Here is a 16593-nt window from a genome sequence, read left to right as displayed (position 1 = left end):
AATCAGGGATATGTGACGTACATTAACAGTTCCCAGTGTATGTCTAATATTAACCAGTAAATATCAATGAAACCAATTAATGCCATCCTTGAATGTGACAGTTTACTAATCCTCACCCTAACCACAACCCCTTGGAGCACTGCTTTGAAACATATATTTACACGAATTCACACATTCATTTGTTATAGTTGACATATGATTTATCTTTTTGTAAGTAATGGAGGACAGCAATAAGACTTACATGGAAGGACAAGTTTATGTTACGAGTGTAACTGGTATGAAGTTAGTGACATGTAACCTAACAGATAATCACGAGTCGAAATCGAAAGTAGAAAAATTTGGAATTTTAGCACTTTCTTGGATTTGTTTTGAGGGAAAAGCAAAAAAATCTTCTGAAATAGGTACACGTCGGCACTTTGCGTGGTATTTAATTTGAAAGTTTTCCAAATATGATTTCTGTAAATAGAATTTCACCATCCATTTAAATTACCCAATCTACCTAAATCTACCCATATCTACCGAAATCGACGATAATCTAAATAAATCTTTGTAAAAACAATTATTTTACATCATGTTTGTGTGATGGGCATAATTGGTTTGTTTCATGCTTCATCTTTACTCGTGACAATATGTAATTTCCTAATAAAATTACTTTAATAAATATAGGTTACACACCACTAACAAATTGATATCTGTTCTGGCCACCAGGACCCAATATAATATGATTATAGGTGCTACCTAATTTACGGGCAAAAGCTTTTTAGATGGTCGCCTAGGGACCGTCTAAGTTGGTAAGTCTAAAATTCAGGTCGATACGACTTAGCTACTAGGAGCCCAATATCGGCTTACTACGCGTATCCACGCGAGAAAGAGTTGTATAATTTATGCAAGAGGTTTGAGTTCATTCACAAATGGAAACATGATATTAATATCGTGTTAAATGCAATAGTTTTGAATGGTGCTTTTATAGAAAAGAATCCATAAACAATGATCGTATTGTACGTGTCGCGGAGGAGATTGTTTATGAATGAATAAAATAGTCCACTTTCTGCAGCGTCTTCATGACGTAGTATTTTTGCTCAGTCCATTCATAATATGAGGCTATTAATAGATGCCCCTGTCGATAAACAAAGGAAAGTCCACGGGCGATAACAACGCAATAGGTTACGCTCTCACATACACCTCAATGACGTAGTACAGGTCGTAAATTGAGGCTATCACTAAATAGATTCGGGAAAATGTTAATGCTTTTTTATATTTTCAATTTATAAAACGTTGACCATAAGTTCAACAATAACTTCAGTGATACGATAGACAAAAACAAAAAAATGTTTCATAATCACTAAACCCGAATATAACAAACAATTTATAATAATAATACGAATGACCTGTTTCGTAACCTCGTTCATGCTACTACAGCGGGTATTACTGGAAAACGTTCTTTGGTTCTCAACAGATGGCGGCGATCTTTTGTATTTACGGGTGCTAGCAACGCAATAGTAGAAGGTTAGTAGAAGGTTTAGCTTGTTTATATTCACAGTTCTCAATACATAGACAGTTGGATATGAGTTCATCAATTACTACAGGCATACTATAGGCAACCTCGAAAATGATTTATAATCGCTAAAACCGAAAACAACTAAATATATTATATTAAATATATTTATAACAATAAATATCTTTTAAAAATGTAGTCGGCGTATACGCTGACCTTGAAATAAAGTTTGCAATTTACTTTTCTAAATAAATAAATACAATTAAACAAAAGTTAAACTATTGTGTTGTGTTTTTCTCTTGTAAGTTGCATATTCACCGCATGAAATGTGTGTTAGCATTGTCAAACCACACATTAGTGTGAGTAGATAAAACATTATACTACTTCACATAGCACTTCATATGTGTCCTCATATGCCTTGTTATGAGTATCTTTCTTCACTATCGAAATATATCGTATGTTGATATTTGATTTAAACGCAGTCTTCTTTCGACACAGTTAAATCACACGTCAATAGTGCCGTCATGCGAAAATGGGTCTTATGTGTTTCGGCAAGCGTTTGTTAAACCCAACATGTGCTTTTGCGCAGTCAGGCCATAGGCGATGCTGTTTGCTATAAAATCACTCAATACAAAATGTATGTTATGTTTTCTCCTTACCAGAAGGAGAGATAGCTGAGTGGGCTATTTATATGATGGGCGCATATGGAATAAGACCCATTTTCGCATGACGAGGGTCGTTAAAAATCTCATTGCCAATTGAAAATGCCACATTTAAGAACAATGCGTTTTGATACAAAATTGAATTAAAAATAGCAAACTTGTTAATAATGGCAGCCTATCCACACATCAAGGAATGATTTCCAGACGTGCTGACCAAGTACAGCAAACATTTTGGTATGATAATTAAACAATTTTCTCTTATCGTGACACTATACTATTTCGCTAATGATTGTTTTCTCATCTTGGAGGCGAAAGTGAAATTCTGCGAGATGGATTGTAACGCGTAATTGTAACAGGGCCACAATTTGTGTCGTTTGAGCATACAGAGAGTAGTCCGGAATTCCTTACACTGAACAGTGCTACATCCTTTGAATTGAGCACATATGCAGTGATGTAGCAAAAATTCAGAGGTTGTATCTCGAATCAGCTTATTAAATATTTGAAAATATTCATGCGTGTCTGTTGGCGTTATGTAAAAGTCACTAAGTTGAAAACTGAGTAAAACTGCTACGCCTAAAAGTGCATTAGTGCTCTATACCTATGTTTATGTCAGCGTTGTTGACACCGTGTGAACTGCTCGGGTAACAAGTAAAGCATAAACAGCAATGTACATTTATTCTTCCATATACAAGATACGAAGATTATTGTATATTTTGAATTTGTATATGGTGTCAAAAATCAAAAGTTTTGTACACGGAACTTTCATTATGAATTTATATTCTTGGAGAGATAGTTATTTGATATTAGAAAAAATATTCTTTTAATATGATGGTGACTGCAAATTTTCTTTATATTAAGTTCTCATTACCATTTTCATCATACTTTCTATCATACATGCCATAATTTTTTAGGTCTAAAGCGGGACATTCCATAAAAATTGTCGGGACATTTGACCAAAAAGCGGGACACCTAAAACGATCTATCATTCCACCTTTACTGTAGTCAGTATAGTATAGTACTAACAAATACTCTTGATACTTTTATTCAAGACACAAAACATCTGATATGAAGAATGGAATCTAAAACATAACAATAACAGTTTTATAAAGTAATACAATAGCAAACAACGAGGATAATATTCATCTTTTATAGTACAAAATCTGGAACATTACGACAACAATACTCATTATATTAATTTCAATGGCAAACATTAACGCGAGGGAGGCTATCCAGTACACTGAAGTTACGGGTTACAGTAAACTATCTACCGAACAGTTACATCAGTTACACACGGAATGCGCGGCCGTACACATTTCCGAGGTAGGTTTTTGGTGCAAACCGTCTTTGTGTTCATTTTAACTCTCAACAACGCCTCAACCGTTTTTACACCAACAAAAACAAAAGGACAAAAGAAGTCTATGGATGCTTTACTCGAATTATTTTTCTCTAATGTTAATAATCATATTTTGTTTTCTTCTTATATATACAGATTAAACTGAATTGTGAATTGTCAGGCGCTGTATTGGGGTAGTGTCAAACTGTCATGAATAACAACACGTTGTTTTTATTACAATAACACAAGACAAGATGGGTACCACTTTTACTGTTTGTTGCGATGTTTTTTAAGCATGTATCCATGCGCAGTTTGTTACTTGTCAATTGTAGCGGCTTAATTGGAGTAGGGTCAAACTGTCATGCATAGCACCCCGTTGTTTTTAGCTTAATTGGAGTAGGGTCAAACTGTCATGCATAGCACCTCGTTGTTTTTATTACAATTACATCCAATTACACTAGACAGGATGGGTATCACTTATTGGACTGTTTGTTGCGATTTTGGTATATTGCACATTCGGATTATCCCGCCATTTATGAACTAAACATTGAATGTTAAAGACTCATTAATGACGCAGCGTTAATTTTACAAAACAATTGTTTTGTAAACCGTTTCCAACAAATACAAAAATAAACACAATTTCAACATTTATTTCATTATAATACAACTATCGATAGCAATAAGCGACCACTATCTTCAAGACCACCATGGTGTGAATGCCTGATGAAATCAATAATTAGCCGATAAATCGCAGATAAGGTGTCATAAACAACACTGGTACACACGATAAGTAGAATCGGATTGTTAATTGGGGGCAATAAAGGGATTAGCGGGAGTAAGTGTTAGCGAAACAGAGCTTGAATAGCGAATTTTATTGGGAACCTATAGACCTTACATCGTTTTTTACGAATGTCGGGACAAATCGTCTCATATCGGAACGGCGGGACAAAGGGCCCAAAAGCGGGACTGTCCCGCCGAGATCGGGACGTATGGCATGTATGTTTCTATGCTTTCAGAACGTCCAAAAAGCATGTTGTTTTTATTTTGTCTAAGTTATTTCTATGAAATAATAAGGATGATAAAAAGTGCACACAAAACTCGACCCGTGCGCTATGACTTACACTTTATAAAGTTGAATGGCGTGTGTTCATTTCAAACTTGCGATTGATTTTGAAAAATGAATTGCGTGTTAAATTATGCAATACCGAACATCTTCAGTGCCTTCAGCGCTTTGATTAAGTTTTTTGATAACCATGTATTTTTAATAATATATGGACTTTATTGTGTTCAAAATATTATAATTGTTTCAATAATAAAGTAATTCATCCAAAAACTCAATCTTAAAACAAGTAACATGTTCCTAGCTTTAAGATCTAGCATCTTATAATTTTGTGTTTTCTAGCTGCAGAAATTTAAAGCTGGTTCAGTGGCTGCGGTATAGTGGATATGGTATCTGCTTACTGGTTTAGTCACTGGGAGGTCTCTGTATTCACTATTGATCCCTTAAGTGTGAGCATTCTGTACATAACCCTTAAGACACTAAGTACTGGTCCTACCCAGGAAACAGTTTGTTTCATCAAATGTCTCAATTAAACTTAACAGCTTGCTAAAGCAGTTGATTTAAGCATACAGTACACTGATTTAACATAAGCAAAATCATGTGATGTGTCAATCAATTTTGATTGACAAATTTGAAGGGCTTTTTTTAATCCAATAAGTTTTAGACTGTCAAATTACACACACTAAGTATTGAAAGCCATATCTGGAGCTTTCGTTCGTATACTATGGACTTCATCAGCAGAATGATTTCTACCGTTGGGAAACGTTAACACCTCTAATTGTCTTTTTTTAATTATCAATGTATTATTATGTGGAAAAGCATGAAACGTACTTGTTTTGCAATTAAAATATTTAATAAATACAGGTATCTTGCAGAGTTCTTATTTTCTTTTGCAAACTATTTTCGAATAGTTTAAATTTTGTCGCCACTAAAAAGCTAGCCATTTTGCAGCAATTCTTAAATCACAGTCTTAACAACATACACATAGTTCTATAGTTACAATTTGAATGCAAATATTAGAATGCATAATGTTATATCATCCGTGTTTTTTTATTTAAAACATTCAAATAACACATGCAATAAAACATAGATAATCAGTTATCATATGAGCTTATTTATATGTCAGTCATTGCCTTTCTTGGCTAAGCCGCTAGCAGAAGCATGTAAATGATGTAAGTATATATACACATGTATATTCAGTACATATTTAAAAAGGTATATGGTATTGTGTGGAGATACAAAACACTTCACATAATTTATTTGCACATAAAATAATAGTTACACAATAAGTAATACTAGAACAATGTCATCAACCTACAGTACAAGAATATTTACGTATATGAAATTACAAAGTGATGTTATCTTTTGAAAAACTGTGGAATCAATGCAGTAACATTTTATTACCTTTCACAAAATAAACAATGCTGGTTTTGTACTCTAGCGCTGCGCATAAAACTTTTATCATGGAACAATAAGTAACAACCAATTTATTTATTACACAATGGAAAGGAAATCATGTTAATGGCATTATGCATTAACTAAACAAGCTTTTTTCTACTGTTTAGAATTACACTATTTTACTAAAATTATCACAACAGGTCAGGGATGGAAACTACAATTGGTTATCTTTAGTATTTTGGTTGCCCAGCTAGAGACTAACGAGCCCAGTATGATGTACATGTAGGTCGTGTGTATATAAGAATTTCTTTAAATAAAATGAAAGATAAGTAAACAACAACATTGCTTAATTGACAAACTTAAAATTCTGTGTATTATGTCCTAATATAAGCCTTAGTTAAATCATTTCATTGGCTTTGATAAATGAATTTTATTAAACAAATTATTAACTCACAGTCACTAATTTCATTAAATGTTTAAATGCACTGAATTGTTTCAAGCTTAAAAAGCAAGTTGCCCAGTCTGACTTTTAAATTTGAGTTGCCCAGGCCAAAATGCAGTGGCCCCGGACTCACGGGAAACCACTAATTTCCATCCCTGCAGGTACTTAGTGCTAAATTTGACATACTTGTGGTAAGTTTTGTATTACTAGTTTGACATTAATTGGCAGACACTTGTGGATATACAGACTAAATTTGCATGGGAACCTTCATATTTCTTCAGCATAATTGCCTTCAAATTGTTAATTTAACAACCCTCTGACCTTGTTTGCCCATCTGATCTTATAATGCCATAGCTGGTTTGTGTTTATAGATAGACATACAAAGGCTTTTCAAAGTTCTATAAAAGTTCACACATGTTCCATCCAAGTAAACCAACAGAACCAATAAATAAGATCACCACAGCTTATAATAACTGTGTGTATAGCTTGGACATTTTGATAGTTCAGGAATCCCTACTTTGTTGATTTCTGGAAACCCAAACTGTCAGTTTTGCTCTATAGAATGGCTTGTGTGAGACAGACGAAATGACACTGAATTAATAATCTTAATATAAATTGCTTTCTGAGAGCGAATTGAAAATGCGTCACTAATTCTGACAAGTATACTGTAGGGTGTCGTTATTGAAATACCGCGAGAATACTGGGAGAATATAGATGCCAAATTAAATGTTTATAACAAATTATTTTTTAACAAGCGTTTGTGATTTGTCAGGATAATAATAACAATAAGATATCGAAAAGCTCAACGCAAATAAATTCGAAAGACATCTGAGAATCGGGAAATATATTTAAGACGGGTTATGTTTACCCAAATTGTGTTTGGTAAAGACTGTCACTATATGTAGTGAACCAGTCTATGGCTTATATACCGACTGAAGACGAGTATTTAGATTGGTTACCTCCCCTTATCTATCGCATACTCTCTATATAGGGATCGGTACAGGCTAATTTTACCGGTCCAAATTTGGACCGGTTAACATATCGCTAGATTATACGAGGTTCAGGGGAAGTAATCCGTGTACCATTTCCAAACCGGAAACAAAACATTTCCCAAACTTTTTGACAGCTGACAGGTAAGAATAAAAGATCGTTATTATTGCGTATGATGATCGTATGGTTTTAAAAAACTGCGAAATACGAAAACAGTTGCCTTAGTGTCGACATTTTATTAGACGTTCATACGAAGTTGTTTAATATACAACATGAAAAGTGACGTCGATAGTATACATGACGTCGCGTGCATGTTAGCGGATAAACGTTAACGTCATGAATTCCCGACAGTAATAAACAACGTTCCGATTGGTTTTCGCGTTATCCAATTAAAATCGCCGATACATTAGCCTGTACCTGTTGTATATTATAGTCAACGGAGTCAACGGTTATATTCAACGGGGGACCAGTTAAGACGAGTATTCAGGAGAGATAATTGAGTAATGACTTAATTCTGGAACGGTCTATATGTAGCGAGAAAAACAAATAATGCGAGAATATTCAGCGCGATTATCTACACAATTATGATGTCATTTATATACTTTTTTCCTGAGGTATGTATTTACATGTGATTTAGCATATGTCAAAGTGTTTTTGATTTGTTCAATGTCATAAATAGCATCGCAAAAATATATGTCGCGTGGCAATTTTTTTTTAGATGCATCCCTAGGTCTATTTTTGTCTAAATTTCCATATGTATGAACGGTCAACGCCCGCTACGCTACGCAGGCTTTTGCCCGTATGATACCCAATATATTTTGGTGTAAAATCATTGTAGTATATGTAACTGTCCTTTAGATCAAACTTTTTCCACATTTTAAAGTTCACTTGTTTGTTGCAGTACTTCACATTTTCAACAATCAACTCGAACTGCCTGCCTATTCAACTAAACAAAATCATACCAAATCTAAACAAAATCTACACAAATCTGCACAGAAGTTATACAAATAATTATTTTACATCATGTTTGTGTGATGGGCACTATTGGTTTTTGTAATTCTTCATCTTTACTCTGCACGATATGTATAATTTCCCAATAAAAATCAAATATAGGTTACACACCACTTTACTTATTGATTTCTATTCTGGCTATCCAATAAACAGTGGTCATAAATGTTATCGCTGTAGTATATGTCCTTGTCCTTTAGATCAAACGTGTTTCACATTTTTATGTTCATTTGTTTGTTGCCGTACTCAACTGTTTCAACAATCAACTCGAAACTGCCTGCCTATTCAACTACCCAAATCTACCCAAATATTGCCAAATCTACCCAAAATTGACCCAAATCTACACAAAGCTTTTTAAAATAATTATTTTACATCATGTGTGTGTGATGGGCACTCTTGTTTTTTTAATACTTCATCTTAACTCGTGATTATATGTTATTTCCTAATAAAAAAATACTTAAATAAATATAGATTACGCACCTCTTACAAATTGATTTCTTTTCTTGCAACTGTGCTACCGAATAAATTGTGGTCATAAATGTTATCGTTGTAGTATATGTTATTGTCCTTCAGATCAAACTTGTTTCACTTTGTTATGTTTATTTGTTTGTTGCCCTAATCAACAGTTTAAACAATCAACTTGAAATGCCTGTTTTCAACTACCTAAATGTACCCAAAATTTACCAAATCTACCCAAAATTGCCCCAAATCTACACAAAGCTTGTAAAAATAATTATTTTACATCATGTTTGTGTGGTGGGCACTATTGTTGTTTGAATGCTTCATTTACTCGTGACAATATGTTATTTCCAAATTATTATTTTATAAATCAAATACATGTTTAATAAACACAATTGATTCTCCCTCTGCTTTTATAAGCAAAACGCAAAATAATAGATCACTTTGTAATGCTCAATAAAAGCTTGGAAGCATTAAGATGTGTTTTTTTCATTGTAACTTTAGTTGATATTAATTCTGTTGTTGTTTATAGTCCAAAGCACAGTGCCAGATTATTGAGCTTCTTGTTTAGAGACTGTGCGGCTTGTTTAAAGTTAATGATAGAATTCCATCATTTAAAATGTCGCTTTCATGAGAGTTTACATGATGATATAGGTTAACATTATTTTGGGTTTCTGCATTATCTCCTGCGTTATATACATTTTCAAAATCTGTTTTTCATTGTCTGTTTTTACATCACCGTTTTCTGTAACTGTAAGACAATTTAATAAATACTACATGTTATGATTTTAATGACTTAACGAGTGTTGGTTTGTAATTAAATTTGTTTAATAATTTGCTCTTAATTAAAACTCTTAAACGGTTGTGTTGCCATTGTTGATGACGTAAATTAGTTCGACTATAAGACGTATAATAATAATTTCTGATTACGCAAATATGACGCTAACTGATCATGATTTCAACAAAAGTGATAATCTTCATACAATTTATATTTCTATGCACTTGTTTACATGAGCAGTCAGTATTGCAAGTTGGTTTACAAAACATCAAGTAATCAGACCAAAGTCTCAATCGAGTGCCTTTAATAGTTTTTATACGCCCGTCTATGACGGGACGTATTATGGTATACCCCGCGTCTGTCCGTCCGTCCGTCTGTCCGTCCGTCCGTCTGTCCGTCCGTCCGTCCGTCTGTTAATGTCGTACGCTACGTCAAATATCCTTTGACAGATTTTCTTCAAATTTTAACACAATCTTAATATTGATAAACCCTGATCCCCTTTCGTTTTTGACGGAATTCTGAATTGTCGTTCCAGAGTTATGGGACTTTGTTCGTCAAAATTTCGTGATTTCATTGAATGTCCTACTGTAGCTCAAATATCCTTCGATGGATTTTTTTCAAATTTCAACACAATCTTAATATTGATAAACCCTGATCCCCTTTCGTTTTTGACGGAATTCTGAATTGTCGTTCCAGAGTTATGGGACTTTGTTCGTCAAAATTTCGTGATTTCATTGAATGTCCTACCGTAGCCGTCCGTCCGTCCGTCTGTTAATGTTGTACGCTACGTCAAATATCCTTTGACAGATTTTCTTCAAATTTTAACACAATCTTAATATTGATAAACCCTGATCCCCTTTCGTTTTTGACGGAATTCTGAATTGTCGTTCCAGAGTTATGGGACTTTGTTTGTCAAAATTTCGTGATTTCATTGAATGTCCTACTGTAGCTCAAATATCCTTCGATGGATTTTTTTTATTTTTTTTTAGTATCCCTGAAAAATTGAACAAGGTGAGCTTTTTTCTATTCCGATTGTACACTACCACTTACCCATCTACATTTCTCTTTTATTATTGGTCAAAATATCTATAACAGGTTTACTTCAACTCCATATCCTCTAAAGAAATGCATACATATACTCAAAAAAAGATATGGTATGAATGTCAAGGAGACGGCGCTCCATGCTCATGTACTTATAAAATAAACCATGTATTCAAATACAAATAAACTGAAGTAAAAAAATGATTCAAAGGGTTATTTATTACCTTACTACTTCATTGGCGAACGACGGGCGTATCATGCGCTCATGGCGCAGCTCCTCAGTTAATAAATGTGCCATTTATAGTGCTGCAACAATATACCGGTATATCGGTATATATCGCAATACGCAATCTGCATATTGTATTGCGATACGATTTTCATCATACCGGTACGAAAATTTTACAAAATTCATTCACATTTCGTCAAGAAAAGCCATCCGAAATAATGATAACAAGGTAAACAAAACAAAGCATTGTAAATTTTTTTTCTTCTTAAAAGTAACATTCTGAAAGTGTATTTTACGGAGTAGCGTTGTTACATCGGAGCATTCGTTCGATGCTTTTGAACAGATTATCGTTGAATTAATTGCGAACAGCTGTAAATGTTTCGTTCGATTCTGAATTGAGCATTATTAAATTTGTAATCCGAATTTCGAAAATACGCTTCCAAATTTTAATGCTTATGCGACAATAAGAAATTCTAGCGTCAAATTAAAAGTGCTTTATCCTTTGTCTCAATAAAAAGCGCGCGAAAATTATACAGACATGTAGAACGTCGCATGGAAAGTATGGGTGTATTTTGTGTTGTATAAAAATGGGAACATCACATCAGGTGAATTACGCGTGTTCAGTGGAAAAAAACGCCCCAGTTGGACGTTATTTCATCACATCTTTAAATAGTAACAAATGCCAAAATGTATTTGATACTTAAGAAAATTTGCAAATGTTTGTGTTTCTTGTTATTCTTGAGTACATTTAAAGTAAATATTTACCAGAATTTGCTTTAAAACTGGAATATACGGGATTATCGGGTAATTGGCAAGTTATAATTTTGGTACAAGTTAGCAATATATTGCGATATATTGCAATACGGGTTTTTGAACTGACAATATATTGCAATACGGTTTTTGGCGTATTGTTGCAGCACTAGCCATTTAGGTCTACGCTAAACGCCCCTACCCGCCCCGATCTCAAGTTAAATTTGTACGACTAAACCATACGAATGATACCAATTATCGAAACTTAATCCCTGTCTGTAACAACAAAGTGCTCGTTCGTTGCTGTATTAATGTGTTTATTGTCATGCAATTGATTCCCGTCATCATTGTGGCATGTTGTTTTATTGGCCGACATCGTTAATTGACATTAAGTATCGCGTTTAAGATTGAATTTGTACGATTAAGTCCATGAAAAATGAATTCATAAAAAAGTTTTATGTTATTTAATGGAAAAATTAGCTGGTAATCTGATTATTTCAGTACTTACATTTAACAGTTCGCTGTTGATAATGACACTGGGCAATTAGTACGCAGTTATTGACTTTTCTATGTTTTATGACGTTCCTTGATTGAGCTCTATCTTAGTTTTTTTAGACATGTATTGGTCTTTTTGACACAATTCTATCCCAAGCACAGGAAGCAATATATATTTGTCTCAAAATTTATGACAAAAGTAGCTTGAATTAGTTTGAATGGTGTGTATTTGGGTAGATTTGGGGAGATCATTTAGTAAGTGGTGTGCAACCTTTATTTGATTTAAAGTATTTTTATTGGGAAATTACACAATTGTCACGAGTAGAATGAAGCATTGAAATCAAAACAATAGTGCCCATCACACAAGCATTATGTAAAATAATTATTTTTAAAAGATATGTGTAGATTTAGGTAGATTTGGGAAGATTTGGGTAGATTTGCAGTGTTCGACACTAACTAATCTGAGTAAGTAGTCCAAGGACTCTAAACTTTTGACATTTAGGAGTCCAGACAGATTTCAAGGAGTCCAACAATTAAAACACTTTTTTTATATCATTTTCAGCTAAAAACACATGTCAATCCATGACATGTTAAATTTTAATTGCATGTTTGTTTTAAGATAGAAGTTGTAAGTGACTGTTGTTCAATATTTGTTATATCACATTGCAAAATATTTGACGCATTCCAGTAATATTTAAGTTAATAGTTTACTAAATTATTGTAAGATTTCAACATATACTATTTTCTATTATGCATTATGATTGCTTGTTTTAACCTCGAGGTTAGGTTTAAAAAAACATTCTTTGAGCCTTCTGTTTTGTTTGTGTCAAAGATAAGAAATCACATCGTAAGGTGTAACAACCCTTTATTTCTCATTGCTTTTTATATAGTCTTTATACTATTAAGTCTATTTCCAAGAACGTGGAAATTGGGAAACGCAATATACTAGTAATTCTAATTTTATTTTTATTTCATCATTTGGTTTTTACACTATGAAAACATGTTAAGACAATATTTTGCATGCAAAGCACAATCCACGAGGAATACACCATGTTGCCATCATCAGTCTCTTAACTTGCCACGATTTTATCATGGAGGAGTACACGGCAGGAACCGATTAGTGTGGTTGGTTTGACAATGCCTACAAACTGAATTAAACCACTGAAATCATCGATTGATAGTGACACGGGTTATTCACGCTCAAATAATTCACAGCCGGTCCGATCTTCAGTACCTTGGGGCCATAAAACGTACAATGTGTAAAAGAATTCCGTTATGAGGATTTTTATAGTAATGAGAAACTTTGGGGCAAAGCTAGTTTACTACAGCAAAAATATTTGTGGAAAAAAACCCGGGCCATGATCATTTCATAGTTTGCATGTTCCCCTATTACTTCTTGCACAGACAGTGACAGGGAACCAAAATAAATACTTTCGGGTTCTTTTGTTTTTGTCCATGTGTTCAAGCAGAATGATTTGTGTCACATTTTGAATCCACAAAAGTTTGGACATTTTGATCTTGCGAAACAAATAAGGAAATCAACTGATTTTTCTAAAATTCAAGGATTTTCAGATATGCAGGCCCAGTATTTAGGCTTTATGCATGCATAAGCTATTTCTCCATTTTAATTTTATTTCATGACAATTTGAGTCTAGTTTTGGAAAATATGGGCTGAATGCATGTGTGTTAAGTGTCAACCCATATTTACCTACACAGGCTTATTAGGGACGAAACGTTCTGCCTTGACTAGATTTTCGTTTATAACAGACTTCATTTAAACAAACAATTATATAAAGGCGGAAAGTTCTTCCCTTACTGCAAGGCTTATCTGAGATGACGCTTTACACACTTGCAGTAAGCCCAGTTTACCTAGGACTAGGCTCATTAATTATTTTATCCTTCATTCAGGGTAGATATTGTGGACAGCCTCCTTGGGTTATATTCCATGATGGCTCCCCCTGCAAGCTATCTAGATCTGGGAGAAAAATATATCTGCCCTTTATGGATGTTCAGGCGGTATGATTGCTTTCAACGACGTCTTCAAGACTTCCTCCCGAGATTTCAAAAGATTATAGGTAGTACAACTGCTTGTTTTTCACTGGTGCAAATTGACTGTTTACTGATCAGATACTAATTTTTACCCATTTGGAGTCCCTTTGAAAATCAAATTAAATTAATGTACTTTCTTAAGAGATCCAAGTTTTTAAGGCTTCATTGCCTTACCTAAGATACTGATGAGCAGCAAACAGCATTAAACCTGAACAACCTACGAGTTTATTGCATGCTGTTCTGGTTTTACATGTATGCTGGTTGCATACAGTAATTTTGACTTTTCTTCGGAAGGATTCACTTAAAGTGACATTCACCAAGACAAGAAAGATCTATAAAATGTTCTTGAAGGCTATTGCAATGAAGTGATCTTAATTGTTATTACTGCTGTATTCCTGTCATATGCAATTTTTAACAAACATAAGAAAAGCAAGTCTAATTTACATATTTAAGAACATTTTATCATCAATGAACATGTTAAATGTAATTTGTTTGTTTTGCTTCATTATCAACATTTTTAAACTCGAGCTTTAACACTGATTTATTCTTTTTCTTTGGCACAATTCTATTGTAAAATGTCTGCAAACAACACTTCCTTATCTCTGTTTTTTTACTGCAGATATAATGGTATTTAATTTAATTGTCGCACATGTTTTCAGGGTTATTAGGCCCAAGTGAGGTCCTGGCACAATTCCATAATTCTTACATGAAATTTAGCACTAGTATGACTCTTTTTGTTCTACAGAGAATTGTGATTAAGGTATTCCTATTTTTTTTCTCGATATCTATGGCTGAAAAAAAACTACACAAAATGTCATGTCTGTATGGTCGTCAATTAAGGCACTGATGAATACCTACAGGGCCTTCGTTTGGCCGTTTTTGGGGTCGAAATTCGACCCCATTCCCCCCTTAAAATAGTATACTTTTTCCCTCTATGACAGCTAAAAATTCCCCCCCTCCAAAATTTTTTTTTTTTTTTTTACTTTTATACCTATGTTGTCAGCTGGTATTGTGCTATAAACCTTTAAATAAATTTATGTAAATTACATTAAAATAGAGCAATGTTATTAATTTATTATATATATTAAGTGTTGAATGATTGGTGAAAAGATCTTGTAAAATTCCCCTTTTCGCCCAAAACGACGTGAAGTTCCCCCCACTAAGGGCCCCGGCCCTAATCCCCCAAAGTGTAGCAAGGGCCCTGACCCATAATTTTGTTTTGCTCATGTCGGTCTGTCCGTCAGTCCGTTTGTTGGTCCGTCCACCAGATGGTTTTCTGATGATAACTCAAGAACGCATAGGCCTAGGATCATGAATCTTCATAGGTACATTGATCATGACTGGCAGATGACCCCTATTGATTTTCTGGTCACTAGCTCAAAGGTCAAGGTCACAGTAACTCCAAATGGTAAAATGGTTTTCAGATGATAACTCAAGAAAGCTTAGGCCTAGGATCATGAAACTTCATTGACTCCAAATGGTAAAATGGTTTTCAGATGATAACTCAAGAACGCTTAGGCCTAGGATCATGAAACTTCATAAGTACATTGATCATGACTGGAAGATGACCCCTATTGATTTTCAGTTCACTAGGTCAAAGATCAAGGTCACAGTGACTCTAAATAATAAAATGGTTTTCGGATGATAACTCAAGAACGCTTAGGCCTAGGATCATGAAACATCATAGGTAGATTGGTCATGACTGACAGATGACCCCTCTTGAGAATTTCAGGTCACTAGGTCAAAGGTCAAGGTCACAGTGACTTAAAATAGTAAAATGGTTTCCAGATGATGATTCAAGAATGCTTACGCCAAGGATCATGAAACTTCATAGGTACATTGAACATGACTGGCAGATGACCCCTATTGATTTTCAGGTCACTAGGTCAAAGGTCAAGGTCACAGTGACTCGAAACAGTAAAATGGTTTCCGGATGATAACTCAAGAATGCTTACGCCTAGGATCATGAAACTTCATAGGAACATTGATCATGACTGGCAGATGACCCCTCTTGAGATTTTCAGGTCACTAGGTCAAAGGTCAAGGTCACAGTGACTTAAAATAGAAAAAATGGTTTCCGGATGGTGATTCAAGAATGCTTACGCCTAGGATCATGAAACTTCATAGGTACATTGAACATGACTGGCAGATGACCCCTATCGATTTTCAGGTCACTAGGTCAAAGGTCAAAGTCACAGTGACTCGAAACAGTAAAATGGTTTCCGGATGATAACTCAAGAATGCTTACGCCTAGGATCATGAAACTGTATAGGAACATTGATCATGACTGGCAGATGACCCCTATTGATTTTCAGGTCACTAGGTTAAAGGTCAAGGTCACAGTGACAAAAAAAACGTATTCACACAATGGCTGCCACTACAACTTACAGCCCATATGGGGGCCATG

At 34.3% G+C, this 16593-nt stretch overlaps 1 protein-coding gene across 1 annotated transcript in view; it reads left to right on the top strand.

Annotated features, from left to right (window-relative positions):
* Positions 1-771: 771 nt before the first annotated feature.
* The window catches only part of LOC127838912 (uncharacterized), a 39392-nt gene continuing 23570 nt past the window's right edge, over positions 772-16593 (top strand). The window contains exons 1-2 of the mRNA XM_052367007.1: positions 772-791; positions 14046-14212. Coding sequence (XP_052222967.1) covers positions 14083-14212 — 130 coding nt within the window. The 5' untranslated portion in view covers positions 772-791; positions 14046-14082. The remainder of the gene's footprint in view (positions 792-14045; positions 14213-16593) is intronic.

This window comes from Dreissena polymorpha, chromosome 1 (genome assembly GCF_020536995.1).
Source record: "Dreissena polymorpha isolate Duluth1 chromosome 1, UMN_Dpol_1.0, whole genome shotgun sequence".
Classification (NCBI taxonomy): Eukaryota; Metazoa; Mollusca; class Bivalvia; order Myida; family Dreissenidae; genus Dreissena; species Dreissena polymorpha.
This window is presented reverse-complemented; position numbering and strand designations above follow the sequence as displayed.